The sequence below is a fragment of the Myiozetetes cayanensis genome, unplaced genomic scaffold, assembly GCF_022539395.1.
Source record: "Myiozetetes cayanensis isolate MyiCay16 unplaced genomic scaffold, myiCay2020 scf7, whole genome shotgun sequence".
Lineage (NCBI taxonomy): Eukaryota > Metazoa > Chordata > Aves > Passeriformes > Tyrannidae > Myiozetetes > Myiozetetes cayanensis.
In genome coordinates this window covers 42210678-42227006 of record NW_026087964.1, presented here as the reverse complement: position 1 = coordinate 42227006, position 16329 = coordinate 42210678, and the positions used below count along the sequence as shown (strand labels likewise).

At 39.9% G+C, this 16329-nt stretch overlaps 1 protein-coding gene across 1 annotated transcript in view; it reads right to left on the bottom strand.

The window, feature by feature from the left end:
* The window catches only part of TNKS (tankyrase), a 136458-nt gene that overhangs the window by 8059 nt on the left and 112070 nt on the right, over window positions 1-16329 (bottom strand). The window contains exons 16-26 of the mRNA XM_050338714.1: window positions 14271-14490; window positions 13888-13997; window positions 11170-11358; window positions 9577-9814; window positions 8780-8862; window positions 6231-6351; window positions 5501-5598; window positions 4040-4114; window positions 2709-2814; window positions 1663-1849; window positions 749-905 (exon numbers count right to left, since the gene is read on the bottom strand). Coding sequence (XP_050194671.1) covers window positions 749-905; window positions 1663-1849; window positions 2709-2814; window positions 4040-4114; window positions 5501-5598; window positions 6231-6351; window positions 8780-8862; window positions 9577-9814; window positions 11170-11358; window positions 13888-13997; window positions 14271-14490 — 1584 coding nt within the window. The remainder of the gene's footprint in view (window positions 1-748; window positions 906-1662; window positions 1850-2708; window positions 2815-4039; window positions 4115-5500; window positions 5599-6230; window positions 6352-8779; window positions 8863-9576; window positions 9815-11169; window positions 11359-13887; window positions 13998-14270; window positions 14491-16329) is intronic.

The following is a 16329-nucleotide window of genomic DNA, read 5'->3' as shown; positions in this document are numbered from 1 at the left end:
AGGGATGAGACTCACTTGTCTGTAGTTTCTCAGGTCTACTTTTCTTCCCTTTTTAAAATAGGAGTGATGTTTCCCTTTTGCCAGTCGCTCGCTTCCTTGCCTGATGGCCATGACTTTTCAAATATGATGGGAAGTCGCTTGGCAACAACATCAGCCAACTCCCTCAGGACCCTGGGATGCATGTCATCAGGCTCCCCAAACTTGTGGCTATTCAGTTTCATCCAGTGGTCCTGGAGTCACCCAATACAGTAAGCAAACCACTTTTCTAGAGCCAGGGTCTAGCTGAGTTATTTAGATTAAATATCAGCTTCTGAAGATTGCTGTGCTACTCCAGCTGCCATTTAAGGGTAGTCTCTGTCACTGCTGGGAATACAGAGGTAAAAAACCCAGAATCCTTAAGATGTACAAGAGCCCCAGAAGTGCATTTGATTGCGATACTGCAGTAATGCAGTGAAATGGAATGGGAGAAGGAGAGCCTACTGAGAGAAACTACAATTCTTAATAGGCTCTAGCAGTGCTCCACAGGAGAAATCAGGGAATTCTGCATGTTATAAATCAGAGCAGTTCAGTGGATGTATCTAGCATTTGCTGGCTAGATACAATTTATTTCCACATTTAAATGAAGAAAAAATTAAAAATCTAACCAACCACCTAATCACACCACACTTGGGGTCTGGAAATCAGTCACATCCCCTCTCCAGCTCCAAGCTCTGTCCCTCATAAGCCCAGTCCTTACTAACTTACATACCTGTTCTCCCCTATAGATAACGTATTCAGCGTATGCAAGTCCATTCACGCTTGGTCTGCCGATAACAGAATGGTGCCCTGGAGGGGCATGAGCCATTTTCATTGTGCTGAACTGAAGAAAGGATTTTCCAAGGGTCACTCTACAGAACAGCATTTGTCTAAAAGGAAAAAACAAAACATAATTTTTCAAATATCTTACTAGGAATTGTATGCTTCCAGGATAATTTCAGTCTTTTGAGTTTATTTTGTTACAATTAATTTCTCAAGGCTTTCTAGAGAAACACTTTTAGAAATCAGTTCTAAGATGGTATAAAACCTGTCCCAAGAAATCTTTCATGACACACAGAAGGGAAAACACACACTTTGTTTAGCCCTCACATGAAGGCCTGTTCTAGTTCACTTTAAATAAAGCTGTTGAAAGAAGCCGAAACTCTCTGTGTGTCTATCAGCAGGGTATGGAGAGGTGTCAAAGTGCTGGAAACACGCTGATCTACTCCAGTACCAAAAAAACCAACTGATTAAGTCCCGCTTGCTACCTCCAAAATTACGTGACCCACAGTACAACACCGTACTGCTGACCACCACTTTGCACTGCAGTTTTGTTCTGAGAGTGCCTGGAGTTTAATTGCTGTTTTTCCCTGACTCTTCATTTTCAAACTTGCTGTTTCAAGCCTCTTTCCTGACCACAGCTCACTTTGATTTATACTCACTGCATGCTTAGATGTAATTTTTGACCTTCCTGTGGGACTCGCTGCATTTATATCCTTTTTGTTCAGCCTGACAAATGGAAAACTGCATTTTTCCTGGCATGACCAAGCTCAAGAGGCCATTCTTTCCCTACAAGTCATCCTGTGCCAGGATTGTAAAAACCAGGACAGACAGAATTACATATGGGGAACTCTGCTGGACTCATACCTGTGGCAAATATAACAGGACCTGTCTTTGTGTGTGGGACAGCCTGTTCCTCCCCCTATTCCGTACACATATTGGTTGCTTTTTGAGGAGTTTTCGGCAAAGTAAATTCCAGCTCCAAACATTCCTCCAATGTATGCATGCCTTTCATCAAATCCTTTGTGAATGATAGCATTTATAAAAGGAGACCCTAGAAGAGAATGACACAAAAAGATATATACTTGTTAAGTTTTATAGTAATACAGGACTCCATGTCACAAGAGGAGTTTATCTGCCTAAAATAGACCATTAAATACCAGAAAGCGTGCTCAGTCAGCTGGAAGGGGGCGATAACCAGCAGGATGCAGTGATGTGTGGGATTTATCATTATATACCAAAATCCCACGTGTGACTCATATCTTACTCATTTCACAGATCTCATTAAAAGGCTTTCCCCCTACTCACATTTCAGTGCAATTTATCTTGTCAGCGCACACCTTCTCCAGCAGTCAGTACTGGTTAAGATGGGGCAAGATGTTAAGACAACCATACCCAAAACCAATTTCCTATACAGAATCATAGAAGAATCTAGGGCAGAAGGACCTTCAGGCAACTGTCATTTGTAAGCACTTCTAAAGAAATCTTGCTGAAACTCATGGCTGGTTTTGATTCCTTTCCCTGATGGCTTGCCTAAATCAGCACCAGGGTAAAACGCTTTTACTGTGTGATGCTCTCCTCATTCAGAAGATACCATGTTTTTCTAACAGCAATGTAACATCCACCCAGCAGTTTTACTGGAAATGACTAAGATACAGCTTAGCAAAAATCCTTCCTTTTTCTTAAAATAACAACAACAACAAAAAGTATTTTTTTATCTAGTGTAGCTTTTCGAATTGCAGTAACCATACAGACTCCCCCATGCCCAACGCACCCTCTGCCTTTCAAGTGCAGATATATAGTTATTTGTGCAGGATGGTGACACAGCAACATTACTAGTGCCTGTGGGTCCTTGCAGGGTTTGGGTTTTTCTGTTAAATTCCAACACGTACAAAGAGACACTACTTCCTTACCATGAAACAACATGCGCTCGTTGTGATGGTTATGATTCTCCTCTGAGACCTCCTTCTGCCTGTGACAGAATCTCTCCCGCAACTTCTTGTTCACTACCTTTTGAATCTGCAGGGGTACAATAAGTCCAACCATACTTGAATTGGAATTGAAATGGAATACAGTTTCACAGAGTTCACATAAATTCGACAGGGAAACTGAGGGCAAGACATGAGAAGGGTACAAAGAAATCCCCAGCCTGTTCTGCACGCAAGGCTGAAGTCTTTCAAACAGCTCTGTAGCACCACTTACAAACAGTCAAAACTAGTGTGAAATTGCAGCTTAAGTTGCCAGATTTAAGGACAACTTTCAGGCTGTTTCTCTCGAGGCCTGAAACACCATAAAGAGCTAGAAACTGTCTGAAACTCCTTCCCTCTCTGCTTTGAGCTCTGTTGACCAATCTGGTCTAGCTTTTTGAAACTTGCTGTCTAGTTTAGGTTTATTTTTTATGAAAAGAAACAACTTTTGAGGAAAAAATAAGGAGATGTGCTGTTTGATCTATGTTGAAATTGTTTTAGCTACATGCTCATATTACTGCGGTTTCTCTAAAGAACTTTACCTTTGGCTGGGAGTGGGATGGAAAGCAAAGTTTACTTTGGGATGTATGATCTACTGGATCAAGTTGCAAAGGATCCGCACAGGTTTACTTTTCAAACAGATAGGCACCATGGGTTTCCTGGAGCTCAGAAACCAAATTCTGTTCTGATTTCCTCTTATTTCCTTCTCCCCCAAAAAAGCAACCAGAAACTGTACTTTCTCTCAGAAAGACAACACTCTATTTTCTGACATACCAGGGCTTAGAAAACATATTTTTCTAGTTAGCAAAAGCAAAGAAGGAGGTGTCAAGATGGAAGATTGTATAGGGAGATAGAAACATTTATTAAAAGTCATGATCCTCCTTTCATACATCCTCATCCCCTCCAAATCTTCTTTAAAGAGATAAGAAAAGACTACACTGAGAAAAAACCAGATCTGAGTTGCAAAGTCAAATACAGAAGTTATAGACCTCTGAAATTTATTCAGGTTGTGAAAGAGTCAGATTCTTCACCACCTCTGCCTTCAACATCAGTTCTTCAGATTCTTTTAAGAGTCCAAGTGGACTCTCCCTCATTTGATGTGCAGAGCACACATTTAGTCTATTTTTAGCATTTAGCAACTGCTTTAACTCTGTTCCTGAATATTATTTCAACAAAGAACTTTAAATATAAAAGGGTGATCCATTAAACCAATTCTGCCTGCTGGCATAGATACTAACATAGCCTATGCCATAAAATTACGAGGTTTTGAAACTTACCCTGATGACATTGTACCTATTGAAGATACCACCAGCATTTCCACCATCCCGATGCTCCCGGATTGTACTTTGCATCTACATAAAAGAACACACCTGAATGTTCAGCACAAAAGTTTGCGAGCAAGGCAAAGGTGTCCATGCAGTGCCTCAGAATATCACTGACAACAACGGGCAATCTTGACTGAAAATTAATTAAAATGTGTAAAAAAACCCTGACAGTTTTAAACTGAGGTACACCTTAATTTCTCAAGCACCCAACATGCTATACTGTTCCACGGTAGAGAAGTTTGATGATGCAATTATCCAGTCTTGTAATAAAAAGCTACATAGGAAAGAGGAGAATAATGGCACTTGCTATCCAAATTATATACAACTAGAAAATCTGCTTTAGATTAAAAAAACCCATCTTTGAAAATGAATATACGAAAGGATCACTTTGTAGTAATAACAAATGTGATTTTAATGAATTTAGTTTGCATTTCTTAGTGATAGGAAAATGCCTCTACTGTAAATTTTCCTATGTTGTTAGCCGATCCTGAGAATTTTAATTGTTTCATTGTGCCTTTTCCAGAGGTATTTATAGCTGCAGCAACAATATTTAGTAACAGTTCAAATAAACATCCCAATTTACTGTGGCAGACAAGTGACCCTTTCTGTCGGAAAAGTTTATAAAAAAGATTTGCACGAACTCTAGTTTATGAAGTTACTAATAAAAAATATTCCTGGTTTAACTGGCACAAATACTAAATATCTAGACTTTTAAAAAGAATGTGCTATAGTGTAGGAACTTCTGTGCTATAGTGTAGGAACATGACACAAATAGCAAATGCACAGTAAAATGGAGTTTCTTCCAAATACAATTCTTCAGGAAGTCTCTTTTCTGTTACAATTTTTGCTTTCAAAATGGTATCTGCTTGTAGTTTACTTAAATAAAAGAGCATGTGTGTGTGGGAGGCAAAATTGCAGTCAATTCTCGATTATCCAAGAGCTGTTTATCTGGGTTACTGATTAACCAAGCCACTGAGACAAGAGAAAACAAGCTGGATCACTTGCAGAAATAGCTTCAGCACAGAAAATGTCCAGAGAATTGTAAGGTCTTGATCTCTTGGTCTTTATAAACAGCTTTTGATTTTTGCAGGTCCACCTCTCTAGGGAAAGCTGTGGAAACTCTTCCTATGAGACAACATTCAAAACATGACGACAACAAATTGTAATAACACTAAGTGAGCGAACAGACCACTCATTAAAAAAATTGGCAGGACACAGCAAAATAATTTCTATCATTGCTCTATGTGAAAAGACAAATGAAGAGGCCTAAACTTCATGTCATCTCTATGCAATTCACACACCAAAGCCTATTTCATCACTTTCAAAATGTATTGCACACTTTAGCTCTGACAGGTTATAAATGCAAAGAGAAATATACAGCCACTGAAGCATTAAGAAAGGGACTTGGATTACCTCCTCTTCTACGGACTGATACTCCTTATCATCAGGAGCAAGGTCAAGGAGAATGGTCCCCTGACTCACACAGTGGAAAGTCAAATAAGGATTGGTGCCTGCAAAGAGAAGGAATGAAAAGGAGCAAAAATCAACAGGAAAAATCAATACCAGCTCTATTTGTATCCATTACCATTATTACTCTTCTTAAACAATCCCAGCACAGCAGGAAGTGCAAAATAAACACAAGGCAGAAGCACAGCCTCAAAAAGATGAAAGGCCTTTCGTTAGCAGCAGAGGGTTTAAGAGAGAGAAGAAAAATGCATGCGGGACATAATTGCCCTTTATTGCTTCCGCTTTCAACAGAAGCATCTCACAAGTGTGGGGCAGCTAAAACTCCATCAGGTCAACCCTTCAGGATAAAACTGGCCTGTGGGTAGGTACATAGGGCAAACCAGTCCAATAGCTCCTGCCTGGGTGAAACAGGGTCCTGAGAAACAGGCACAGCTTCCAAGGCTGCCTCAGGGGTGTCCATTTCATGGAAAGGCAAACGATCACTTGGTCCTCTATCTCCCCTATATATTCTTTACCTGTCACAACCCACTCAGCCACCAGGTCTGCCAGCAAATACACTTTCCTGGCATCTGGATTCTTTCAAGTCCTGGTGACAATGCCTGCGTTTAGAGAAGGTGACTTCTGGGAGCCTGTTGTATGCAACAGTTAGACTAACAAGTAAAAGAGCCATATTTACCTTGCTGCCCTCCTAGAAGTCTCTCCACACCTTTTATTAATTTGTGGCGGTGTCCATATGCATTGATCCCAATTTCTTTAAGCTCCTCATGCCCCATGTCTGCCAACACATCCAGGGTTATCTGGAAAGAGCAAAGACCACAAAAATCACTCACCAAACCTGGTCCAACTTCCAAGGCTAGAGACATATCACTTAAGAAAATGTACTGTATTCATGGTGCAACCAAGACCTTATATATATATATATATATACATATATATATGTTTAATGGGTTTTTTTCAACTTCTAATTGCTGCCACCTTCTGGCAAACCTCTCCCTAACACAGGACCGTGCCCAGCTGCTACAGAGTGAAGCTGTGCAAAACTTTTACTTTTCTTACAGTAATTAACAAGAGCTGGTTCTCATAAGAGGTTCTCACAAACATTTTTACTTACGTAGAAGGAAGATGCAAGGAAATGCTGGGACAAATATGGGAGTATTTTTGAAGCATTCAAAGTTTCACAGTGTTGTGCAATTCATTATTTTCACTACACAAGCAGAAATTAATATTCTATAAGCTTACTAATAAACGTTGTTTTTCTCAGATCAACTTTGTTATGGTGTGCTATTACTATGTATCTATATACACATGTGCACTTGCATGTGTATCAGACCAGTGGGTCAGCTATGCTAAGTCATGCTCAACTACTCCACTATTTTTGGAAATAATTAACGTTGTGAGGACATATACAACTATTCATTTGGTTGCAATACATGAATACATCTACAATCACCTGGTAAGGTTTTAAATTCCAAGGTCGTGGAGATTAATGGTGGAAGCAAAAAGGTAATAAAACATGATGCCAAAAAAATGTTTTTGGAAAGAACAGGAGATAAAGGCTAAGTGAAGTACTGTGCACTATAAATCAATTGTGCACTGCAGTGATTTTATGAAAACAAGAAATATTTCAACTGGAGGAGATAACTGCATAAAATCTACTTGAGAATTTACACATTAAACTAGAATGGGGAGTTCAGCAAATAATGGGAAACAGTAGAACTTGATTCAAAAGAAGTTGTATTACTAGCACAATTTGAATTGCAGGTATAAACTCTGTCCACTACAAACTGAACATCATTAATTCAAAAGAAAGCATCTCAAGCAAGGAACTAACAGATACACTGAACATCTGTCCAACTGAGTAGAAAACAACCCCATTGGGATCGTTGTGGAAAAGCCACTGCAGACATTCATCATGTGCAGCAGAACATTAAAAAATACAGAAAAACCCAAATACTAGAAAGCATCAGGAGGAAAGTAGAGCCAAGGTGAAAAAGTGCACACAAAGTTACTGCAGTGCTTGCAAAAACCAGCTTAAAACAATAAGCTTAAAGAAGATGAGCTTGTTTTTACTGTAAAGAAACTTACAAGAGTACTGAAATGGTTTCAAAATGATGAATATAGTGAATCCGATTTGCATTATTAAATCTTATTAGCCAGGAAAAATCTTAAAACAGGTTAGGAGTTAAGGAAGCAAAAGTAGAGTAAAACCAGCAAGGCAACAGGAAGGTGTGAAAAATAATAAGACGAGAAATATGAGAAGAGTATAGGTAGGTTTGAGGTTGGTTTCCTTCTTAATTAAAACAGTTCAAAATTAAAGAGCTTATGCTTCATATACAAGAGGGGAAAAAATTATGTGATATTTTAACTTTGGAGAGATATCTCCTAGAATATTTCACAGAAATAGTTGGAACTTCTGTAAGCAATACATTACATTTCAAACCTTTTTTTTCCTGATCCCTCAATAAAGGATTAGCAGCAGAGGCTAGAGGAAAAAATAATAATCACATCCAGTCTCTTGCACTTGTACCTTTCACTTCCATCATGAATCCATGCAAACAAATTTATTTAACTGTAATATCTTAAATTTAAGAAACGGTACATAAAAAGAGTCTACAAATACATTACAGGTACTTCTGCTCTAAAACATAATGTAAGGTTGAGAAACTGTTACATTAGTTGTACTCCTTTCCTATATTGTGAAATATTGATAAATCGCAGAGTTTTTTCCCCTACCTCTTAATGCCATTTGAAACTTGTTAGCCCTGCAAAACCCAGTTAATGTGACTATGCCCTTGCAAACTAGATTCTTATTTCAGCATATAGTCAAACTGGAGGGTTTCCTAGATCTAACCAAAGTACCACATGCAGCACTACAGGTGGTGAAAGGTTCTGCTGGCTATCAAGACTGCTGAAGGACAAGTGCAGGTTACATTCCAACCTAACTTTGTTATATGCATCACGTTCAAAGTTCACAAGGTCCAACATAATGTTCAGAATACAAGTCACATTGGTAGATATTACACAGGTTTCTCAATTTTACCGTAATGTATCTGGCAACTCATTTGCAGAAAACTGAAAGAAAACTTGGGCATACTTATTTTTCTGTAGATGTGAAGTTGGAGTTTTTTCTTTCACTTTTTCAATTACAAAACGAAAATGTTGCTCAAGTTTATTAGGTTAGTTTACCTCTTAAACATACAAACAGAGATGAGGCTGGCCATTTACCTGTTCTGTCTCAAAGATGTCCCGAAGGTGTTCAAGACCCAGGCTTTTTAGGAACTGGGTAATGTTCATGTCAAGACCAGAAACTACAAGAGAAGAAATGAGTCTTTATATCCTATGCATGCGAATTAACAACAGCCAAACCAAACCAACCAACTTAAAAAAATAATCAATACCACTGATTTTTTTTCTCTCAAAATTTCATACTCTGATTCTTTTTACAGTTTGTCTATGCCTGTAACAAACAATCCACTTCCACTGTGTCAAAGTTCTGTGTAAAGCTCATCGCTGTTCCCTCTTCAGAATGAACTATTAAAAGCATAAGCCATCTCTGACAAATGCAGGCTCATACTGTTAAGAGAAGGAAAGGAAGGGTGGGTGTATTTTTGCTATGTGAGCACCCAGATGCTGACCTAAAGCATGGATACCAGACACTAATTAGAAGGTTTAAAAGGACTTAGCAAAGTCCCTCAACCATCACAATCATAATTCCTTGATCAAAATAATTCTTATTGGATTTTCTTTATAAAATCAACAACGAACATCTGGGTACCTAATCGGATCTGCTTTTGTAGTCAGACCTAATCACTGACAGCAAACACAGATGAACAGTCAACAGTGCTCCTAGCAGACCATGTGAAAACAGAGCAAGCATCAGACACTTTAAAAATGTAGGTAACCGTTCAAGCTGCACAGTATTTTCTGGCTAGTTGGTAATGCTTTCCAGATAAAGCAAGGCCTGCTGTGATACTAAACTACTGTATTTCTAGCAATGTAAACTTGTCCAGCAGCAAATGCACCTTCTCCTTCCTTCCTGTCAGTTCCTGCTGCTCCATCACCAGCATTTGATGCCCCTCCTACGGCTAGTTCTGCCAGTGGCCCAGTGAGGTTATCTATACTGCTGGCAGCAGAGAGGCAGGACGGTGTGGATGCTGGTGAGATCACGGAGGCACTAACAACAGTAGCTTGAGGTTTGAAGCATGTAGGCAAAGCTTCTGGAGGCATCGCATCTATCAGCAAAGCTCGGATATCGTCAGCCTGGAAAACAGAAAGAACATCCAACATAAGGTCTCCTACTATCACAAGCCACCAATTTCTGGAAATAATTTTCATTTTCATTTGTTTTAATTGATTGGTCTCGTCCCCATTAGAAAGAAAACTGCCAACTGTTGTTACAGGGGAATTCATGGTTGCAAGAACATTTTGATTCACTGCTCAGACATAGGTGAATTGGGTTCTCTCCATTTTTTAAAGATATGTAAGAAGGTACACCTAATTTCCTTTCTGACACAGTGACTTTATAGGTGTTAAAGCCAGGAAGAACAATACAGCAACTTGACCTGAAATCCTCCAGAACCTAGGCCAGGAAATGCCTTCTCATAATTTCTCTGTCAGGCTCAACTTCATCTGAAGCACTCTGCACTGGAACAAGGTTTCAATGGAAAGACTACCACTGCCTTTGCTAAAATCACATCTCATAGTGTTAGAATAGGAAAAAAAAAGACATGAGCTCAGGAGAAGTATGAACTTAGCTAACAATTTGATTTAGCCTTTACTGACTAAATAAAGACAGACCCTCATCTTTTAGAATTTCCCCCTTGCAAGTTCTTGTAGAACAGAACAAGACATCCTTATTTTCCCTCAGAGAAACTAAACAATTTTCATATCCTTCATCACAAAGGAAGTTTTCTAAAGATCAGATTACTCTGGGGGATATTTCTTGAACTGTTCATAAATAAATCAATGACCTTAAAAGATACTCGCAATGTAACTAGACACAGCACCCAATCTGGATGCGTGATCTATTCCATCAAGATTGGTTAACCTGGGACATACATGTTCATGTAAATTTATTAGGCTTTTCAAGCAGCCACCACTAATAAGAACATTTACATATGTCATTTTCAGAAAAAGTTTGACAGCCACCTACAAATTTCAGAATGTTGTTTTGGAGTTATTAAAAAAAAAAAAGGACTGAGGTAATGTGGAGGCACCGAGCATACTCATCCTCTAAATGATCCCATTTCTCTAAAGGCCCATCTGGTGTTCCTCCTAGGTTCAAAGAAATGATCATCAACAGTATACAGATTGACCATCATCAGAGACATTTCATAAAGTTTTATTTCTGGAAACGAGATATTGATCCCAGGATTAAATCCTTAAGCAGAAGCAAACCTTGAATCACAAGTCACGTTAAGACCTCAGCCAAAGGAAAATGCCTGCACTGATGAGTAAAAAGATCACACACAGGCATTCTGGAGATGCTCTTCTCTCTCCACCTCAGCACAATGAAAGCTGAGGACCCCCGATGTCATGGAACTAGAGAAAGGAATTTAACATGCAGAACAAATCCTAAAGAGCAGACTGCGGCTGGCATGCTAACATGAACTTACTGTTGCCAGGTCTAGTGGTGTCTGACCCTCTTGATTCTTCATGGTTGGATCTGCTCCATGAGCTAATAGCAGAGCACAGAGCTGTGTCCTTCCTTTTTGTGCAGCTTCATGCAATGGTGTGAATGCCCATTTATCTGTTGCATTTACACATGTATTGTATTTGATCAAGAGTGCTGCTATATCCACATGCTGGAAAACAAGAACATCTTAATCAACATGACACTGGTAAAACATATATGTCCTTTTTCATGCTGGAGGTAACAGTGCCTAGAGACCCCTGTAGTTTCTCTTTCCTTTAACTCCTTCTGCCTTCTGTGTCTATGCAGCAGCACATTTCTTCAGGTGCCAGTTTATATTGCAGCTCCACAGTCATCTGGATCTGTGCACTACCAGATCATTCACCAGTACATTAATTACTGGGGTCAGGCACAGAATTATATTTCTGTCAAATCACCCCAAGTACACAGCATGAAGTTTGTGTCAGCTGCAGAAGCAGACATGATACTTGATCCTGCATTAAAAAAAATATTTAGGGACAAATTTGAACTAAAATTTACAGGGCTGCAACATTTGTGATACAACACTAGAAGCTTTAAAGATCAACGTGTTGTGCTACTGTCTGTACACAGAAGAACATGTACCGTCTGTACATAGAAGGCTCCATTGTTGTACTTTCTTTCTTGCAATTTCTTGCAAGACTTTGAACGTATCTGTGCCAACACAGATTAATTCTTTCTTCAATCACATTTTATGAAAGTTGTAATTGATAAAATGCATTATGAGTGTCATAAGGGACAACTGTTTTACATGGGCTATAAAAGTAAATGAACTTATAACCCTACACTTCCAACAATATCCTATCCTTAGAGTCTCCCAAGTAAAAAGAGAATGGAAAACTGGCAAATGAAATTTTTGCCTGCCTCCGACTAGTAGGGGTTTTTTGTGCAATACAGCTAAGAAATAAAAAAGCATATAGTCCAAATGAGTGGGTAGGAGCATGAAACACTGAAACACTAAAGCAGAAGCACAAACACTTGCCAGTGGATTTCATTTTTCCCCTCAATGGCAATTAAATGACTCTTTGTAGCTCTCACAAAACAGTGTGCTTTCAGAACAAGTGTGGTTTGAAAATACTGGAGAATTATTTTTCCTCTCTGCAACTTTCAAACTTTTAAAGCAATTGTTGTTACTGTGATTTTTCTGTTGCAGGAAGACCTATTGAGGGTCACACAGTATGAAGTACTGGATGGGAGAACTGAAGATACTTTGTGAGGAACAGGCAGAGCCTATGAAACCTGCCAGCTATGAACCTGTGAAACCAGTACTCATCTCTCTACCTCCCATCACAGAGATCTAAACAGGCTGATGACAGCTCAGAGAGAAGTGTGGGATGCCACAGGAAAGATATACAGCAACTCTTAACTAAATAAGCTGATGGAAAAGCACTGAACGCTGCCTAGTTAACTCTTCTTAGAGAAAGTAATTAGGTTGGCATTATGAATTTTAGAAGTGATAATCAGCTCAAATGAATTTCTAACATTTATCTGAGCCAGTAATGGAAGCTTTGGTTTCATGTGTTATGTGTGTTTTAGTTTCCCATGCCAGAACATGATCTTTGCAACAGAATTTATCTCTAGATCTAAGCAACATCCTCAGAATTAATACTTACAGCAATAAGTATATGATAAACAATATTGCTTGGTATTAGGACCCAGTAACATAAAAGAATTCTGTGTTGCATTTCTAATATTTCATCCGGATTGGGAGTTTTTGCTCTTTAGGACAATGGGAACACAGACTGACCTAAAGAACCAATGCAAATTATGTAGAACGAGTCTCATTCACGCTCTTCTTAAAAACAAGGTGAAGACTGTACTTTTTATTTCAACTCGTGGCTCTATTATGGTCATCTCTTCCAGATTTTGCTGGTCTTGTACCAGGCCAGGTAGTAACAGACAAAGCATATCATGAGACCATCAAAAAACACTACAACTTTTTGAGCTTAATGTCTTCTGTGTGACTGCAAGCACACTGCTAGGAGCTTCTCAAGCACTGTCTCTGTACAATTACTTGCACAAGATTTCTTCCTCACCTCATCCACAGCTAACAACTGCTTATAAGGAATCCACCAGGCATCTGTGCAACCGGTACACAGATGCTCCCTTCTATATGGAGGAAGAAGGGCCTGCCTCATCCAAAATGGCTTCAATCTGCCACTGCACCCCCACTGCAGCAGATGGCTTGCCCTGAAGGCCAATCATATTATGAACTCAGTAGCCCTTCAACCCTGTAGCAGTAGCTTCCCACCAGACACCAGCTGCAACAGACTTCCACTTCCCTATCATCACCTGCCCACGATCCCCTGGTATTTTTCTCTTTCTTCCATCTAAGTCTTTCAGAGACAACTTGAGCTCCTTTTTGTTTCAAATGTCACTCCAAACCTAACCGTGTTCAATCCTATGCATCTGCTTGCCTAAAAGCTATGTTGTAGCGATCTTTCCAAACTGCAGCCTTTAACTGCTACAGCACACCTGAACCTGTGTCTTATTTAGATCTGTAGGACTGCAAACAGGATTCAGCAACTTAGCCCAACAAATATTTCACACCATCAAAACTGGAACTATTTTCACAGGAAGACAGCTGCAATACATCTAGCTTTGGATATGACTTCAAGGAGTTCCTTGCTGGTCTACTTACGGCAAGAATGCCTGCACCTACCCCATAGGATGCTGCATTGTGTAGGGGGATTAATCCTCCTTTGTCCTGGGCATTAACATCAGCACCATGCTCAAGAAGGTATTCAGCTACTTCCAAATTGTTGTAACCAGCTGTAGAAAAGCACAGGAAAAGAAATCTGGTATTAGGACGGTTAAACTAAAGAAAAACATTAGACAGAAAGGCTAAGGCAATTTTTCAACTGCAAAAGTTCCTCTTCCCTAGTAACTGTATTACCTCCAGAAATACAGATGCCACGTTTAACTCTTGTACAAGACAGTTCTCTGCAGAACTCTTCCTATACCAGTCCTGCTTGAAGGATATCTGTAGCCCTACCACAAACATACAAGCCACAAATATACCACAAAACCTGGTGAGTCACCCACCTGCAAGGTGTAGCGGTGTTGAATTTCTTCCCTGGGTGTCTCTGCAATTGATATTTTCTTGAGTACATAACTTCTGCACTCGTGCCAGGCACCCCTTCTTGGCAGCATCTAGCAAGGCAGCGTCTCCTCGCAGTAAGTCCTGGATATCTGTGTCCCCTTCTTTCACCAAATCTAGAGGAGTGTTCCCATCTCGATTCTTCTTCGTTGGATCAGCTCCATGCTGCAAAGAGCAAAGCCAAATGCTACTGTCACAATCATGAGCAGAGCAGTGAACATAAGTGTGTAGCTATTTCATGGAACAAGATAGAAGGCAGGAGATTTGCTGGCCTACTGTCATGAAGTAACTGCACATGAGAATAAATTTGGGAGGCTGAGGTCTAACAGCACTAGTCTGAAACAGCTGTATGAATCTCAACTCCACAGGCAAGAATGGTAATCCTCTGCAAGAGCTGCCACTGCTCTGCTTGCAACTGAAGTACGTTCAGAACCATGTCCTGCATATAGCTACTTCCTACTGTCACAGCAGGGACTGAAGAAAAGCCAACTGCAAGTACTTTGCTGCCAGTCCTCCCCTTCTCCTGAAAACTGGCAGGAATCAAATGGCTGGCAGAGGTATTTCCTCAGCACAAATTTCTGAGCTAGCAAAGCCAGGCTCCAAGTTTGACTAAATGCCACCCTGCTACTAAAAGGCACTTGTTTCAGAAGGGAATTAGAAAAATACTCTTCTCTACACATTCCCATAGATAACAGCACCATCTTAAGCAGTTTACAGGTCCTCAAATGCAGTGAAGAAAAAATTCTGGTGGACAAGTGGAGGTGGATGACTGCTGGAGTATATCTGTGCTGGTAAAACAAGCAGATCAGGCAGTGATAAGAACACAGTACTGGAGCATCGGGAGATGAGAAGGGGAACATACAACTATACAGAGCATATGGTGTGAGTCATGTCCACATTCACTTTTGTGGGAGGACAGCTCCTTCCCTGTTCACTCTCAGCAGCAGTGGAAAAAAACAAAGATAGATAAGGCAGAGGCAGCTGCTGGCACTGTATTCCCTGACTGGCCTCTCTGGAATAATCAAACAAGTGGTCCAACCCCTGGCAACAAGTCTGCCCTACCATTTCCCACTGGACATGCTGGCAAATCTGTGTCAGTGTGAGCCACAGGGAATGAGCTGGGAACGTGGAGAACTGAAGGAATTAACTGCCTTGTATTTGGAAGCAGCACAACTATGCTCAGGGTGTAAAGGATAAACAGCAAGGAACAGAAAGGGACAGAGTATTTATTACACAGAATCAGTTCCACATCTGTGGTTCTTTTAGGAAAAGAGTACTCTTTGCACAAAGCCCTTTAAACTGCAATGACTTCTCCAATATATGACCTTAAATCCCTCAATTTAATCTCTTCAAAATTGCAAGTATTCAAATATGCTCCAGAAAAAGTATCTAAATGAAGAGGCAGTGTCTTCTGAGACTCCTTCCAAGGCATAGAAACAAATGAAGGTGGTAATTTTAAAGAAAGGTGATGAAAAAAGACAGTGTCTCCAAAATGCCAGTATATTTTTGTTTCCTTCTTCAAGCAGACCACGAGAGAAGGAGCACAAGTCAGGAGGATTCAAGCTCAACATACACAACTCAGCAGAACTGACAACACTGCCAGCTGGCATAAGAGACGCAGAGGAGAAAGCCGGTGCAAACTGCAGTGTGAGCACATCTCCACAGACACCCAGAGCCTTTACAAATCTATCACCTTAGGGGCATATTTTAGCTCTTGTGCAAGAGTGATTTAAAAAAAATAAATTTCAGCACTTTTCTATTTCCCGTTGCACATCCACTCAGGATCCTTTGCACACAAAATATGGCTAAGTTCCCAGTGGAATGATCAGAAAAGGCCAGAGACCTCCAGTGTCTATAATCAACACTGTGCTTATATCTTCTGGTTCCAGCTGTAGATGTGTTTCAAACTAACTAATTTTTCAGAATAATAAACAAGGTAGGAGGGAAATAGCAGGGCTTTGCAGCAGCAAATGAAAGGTTGCTGGGGAAGATCCTCATTATTTT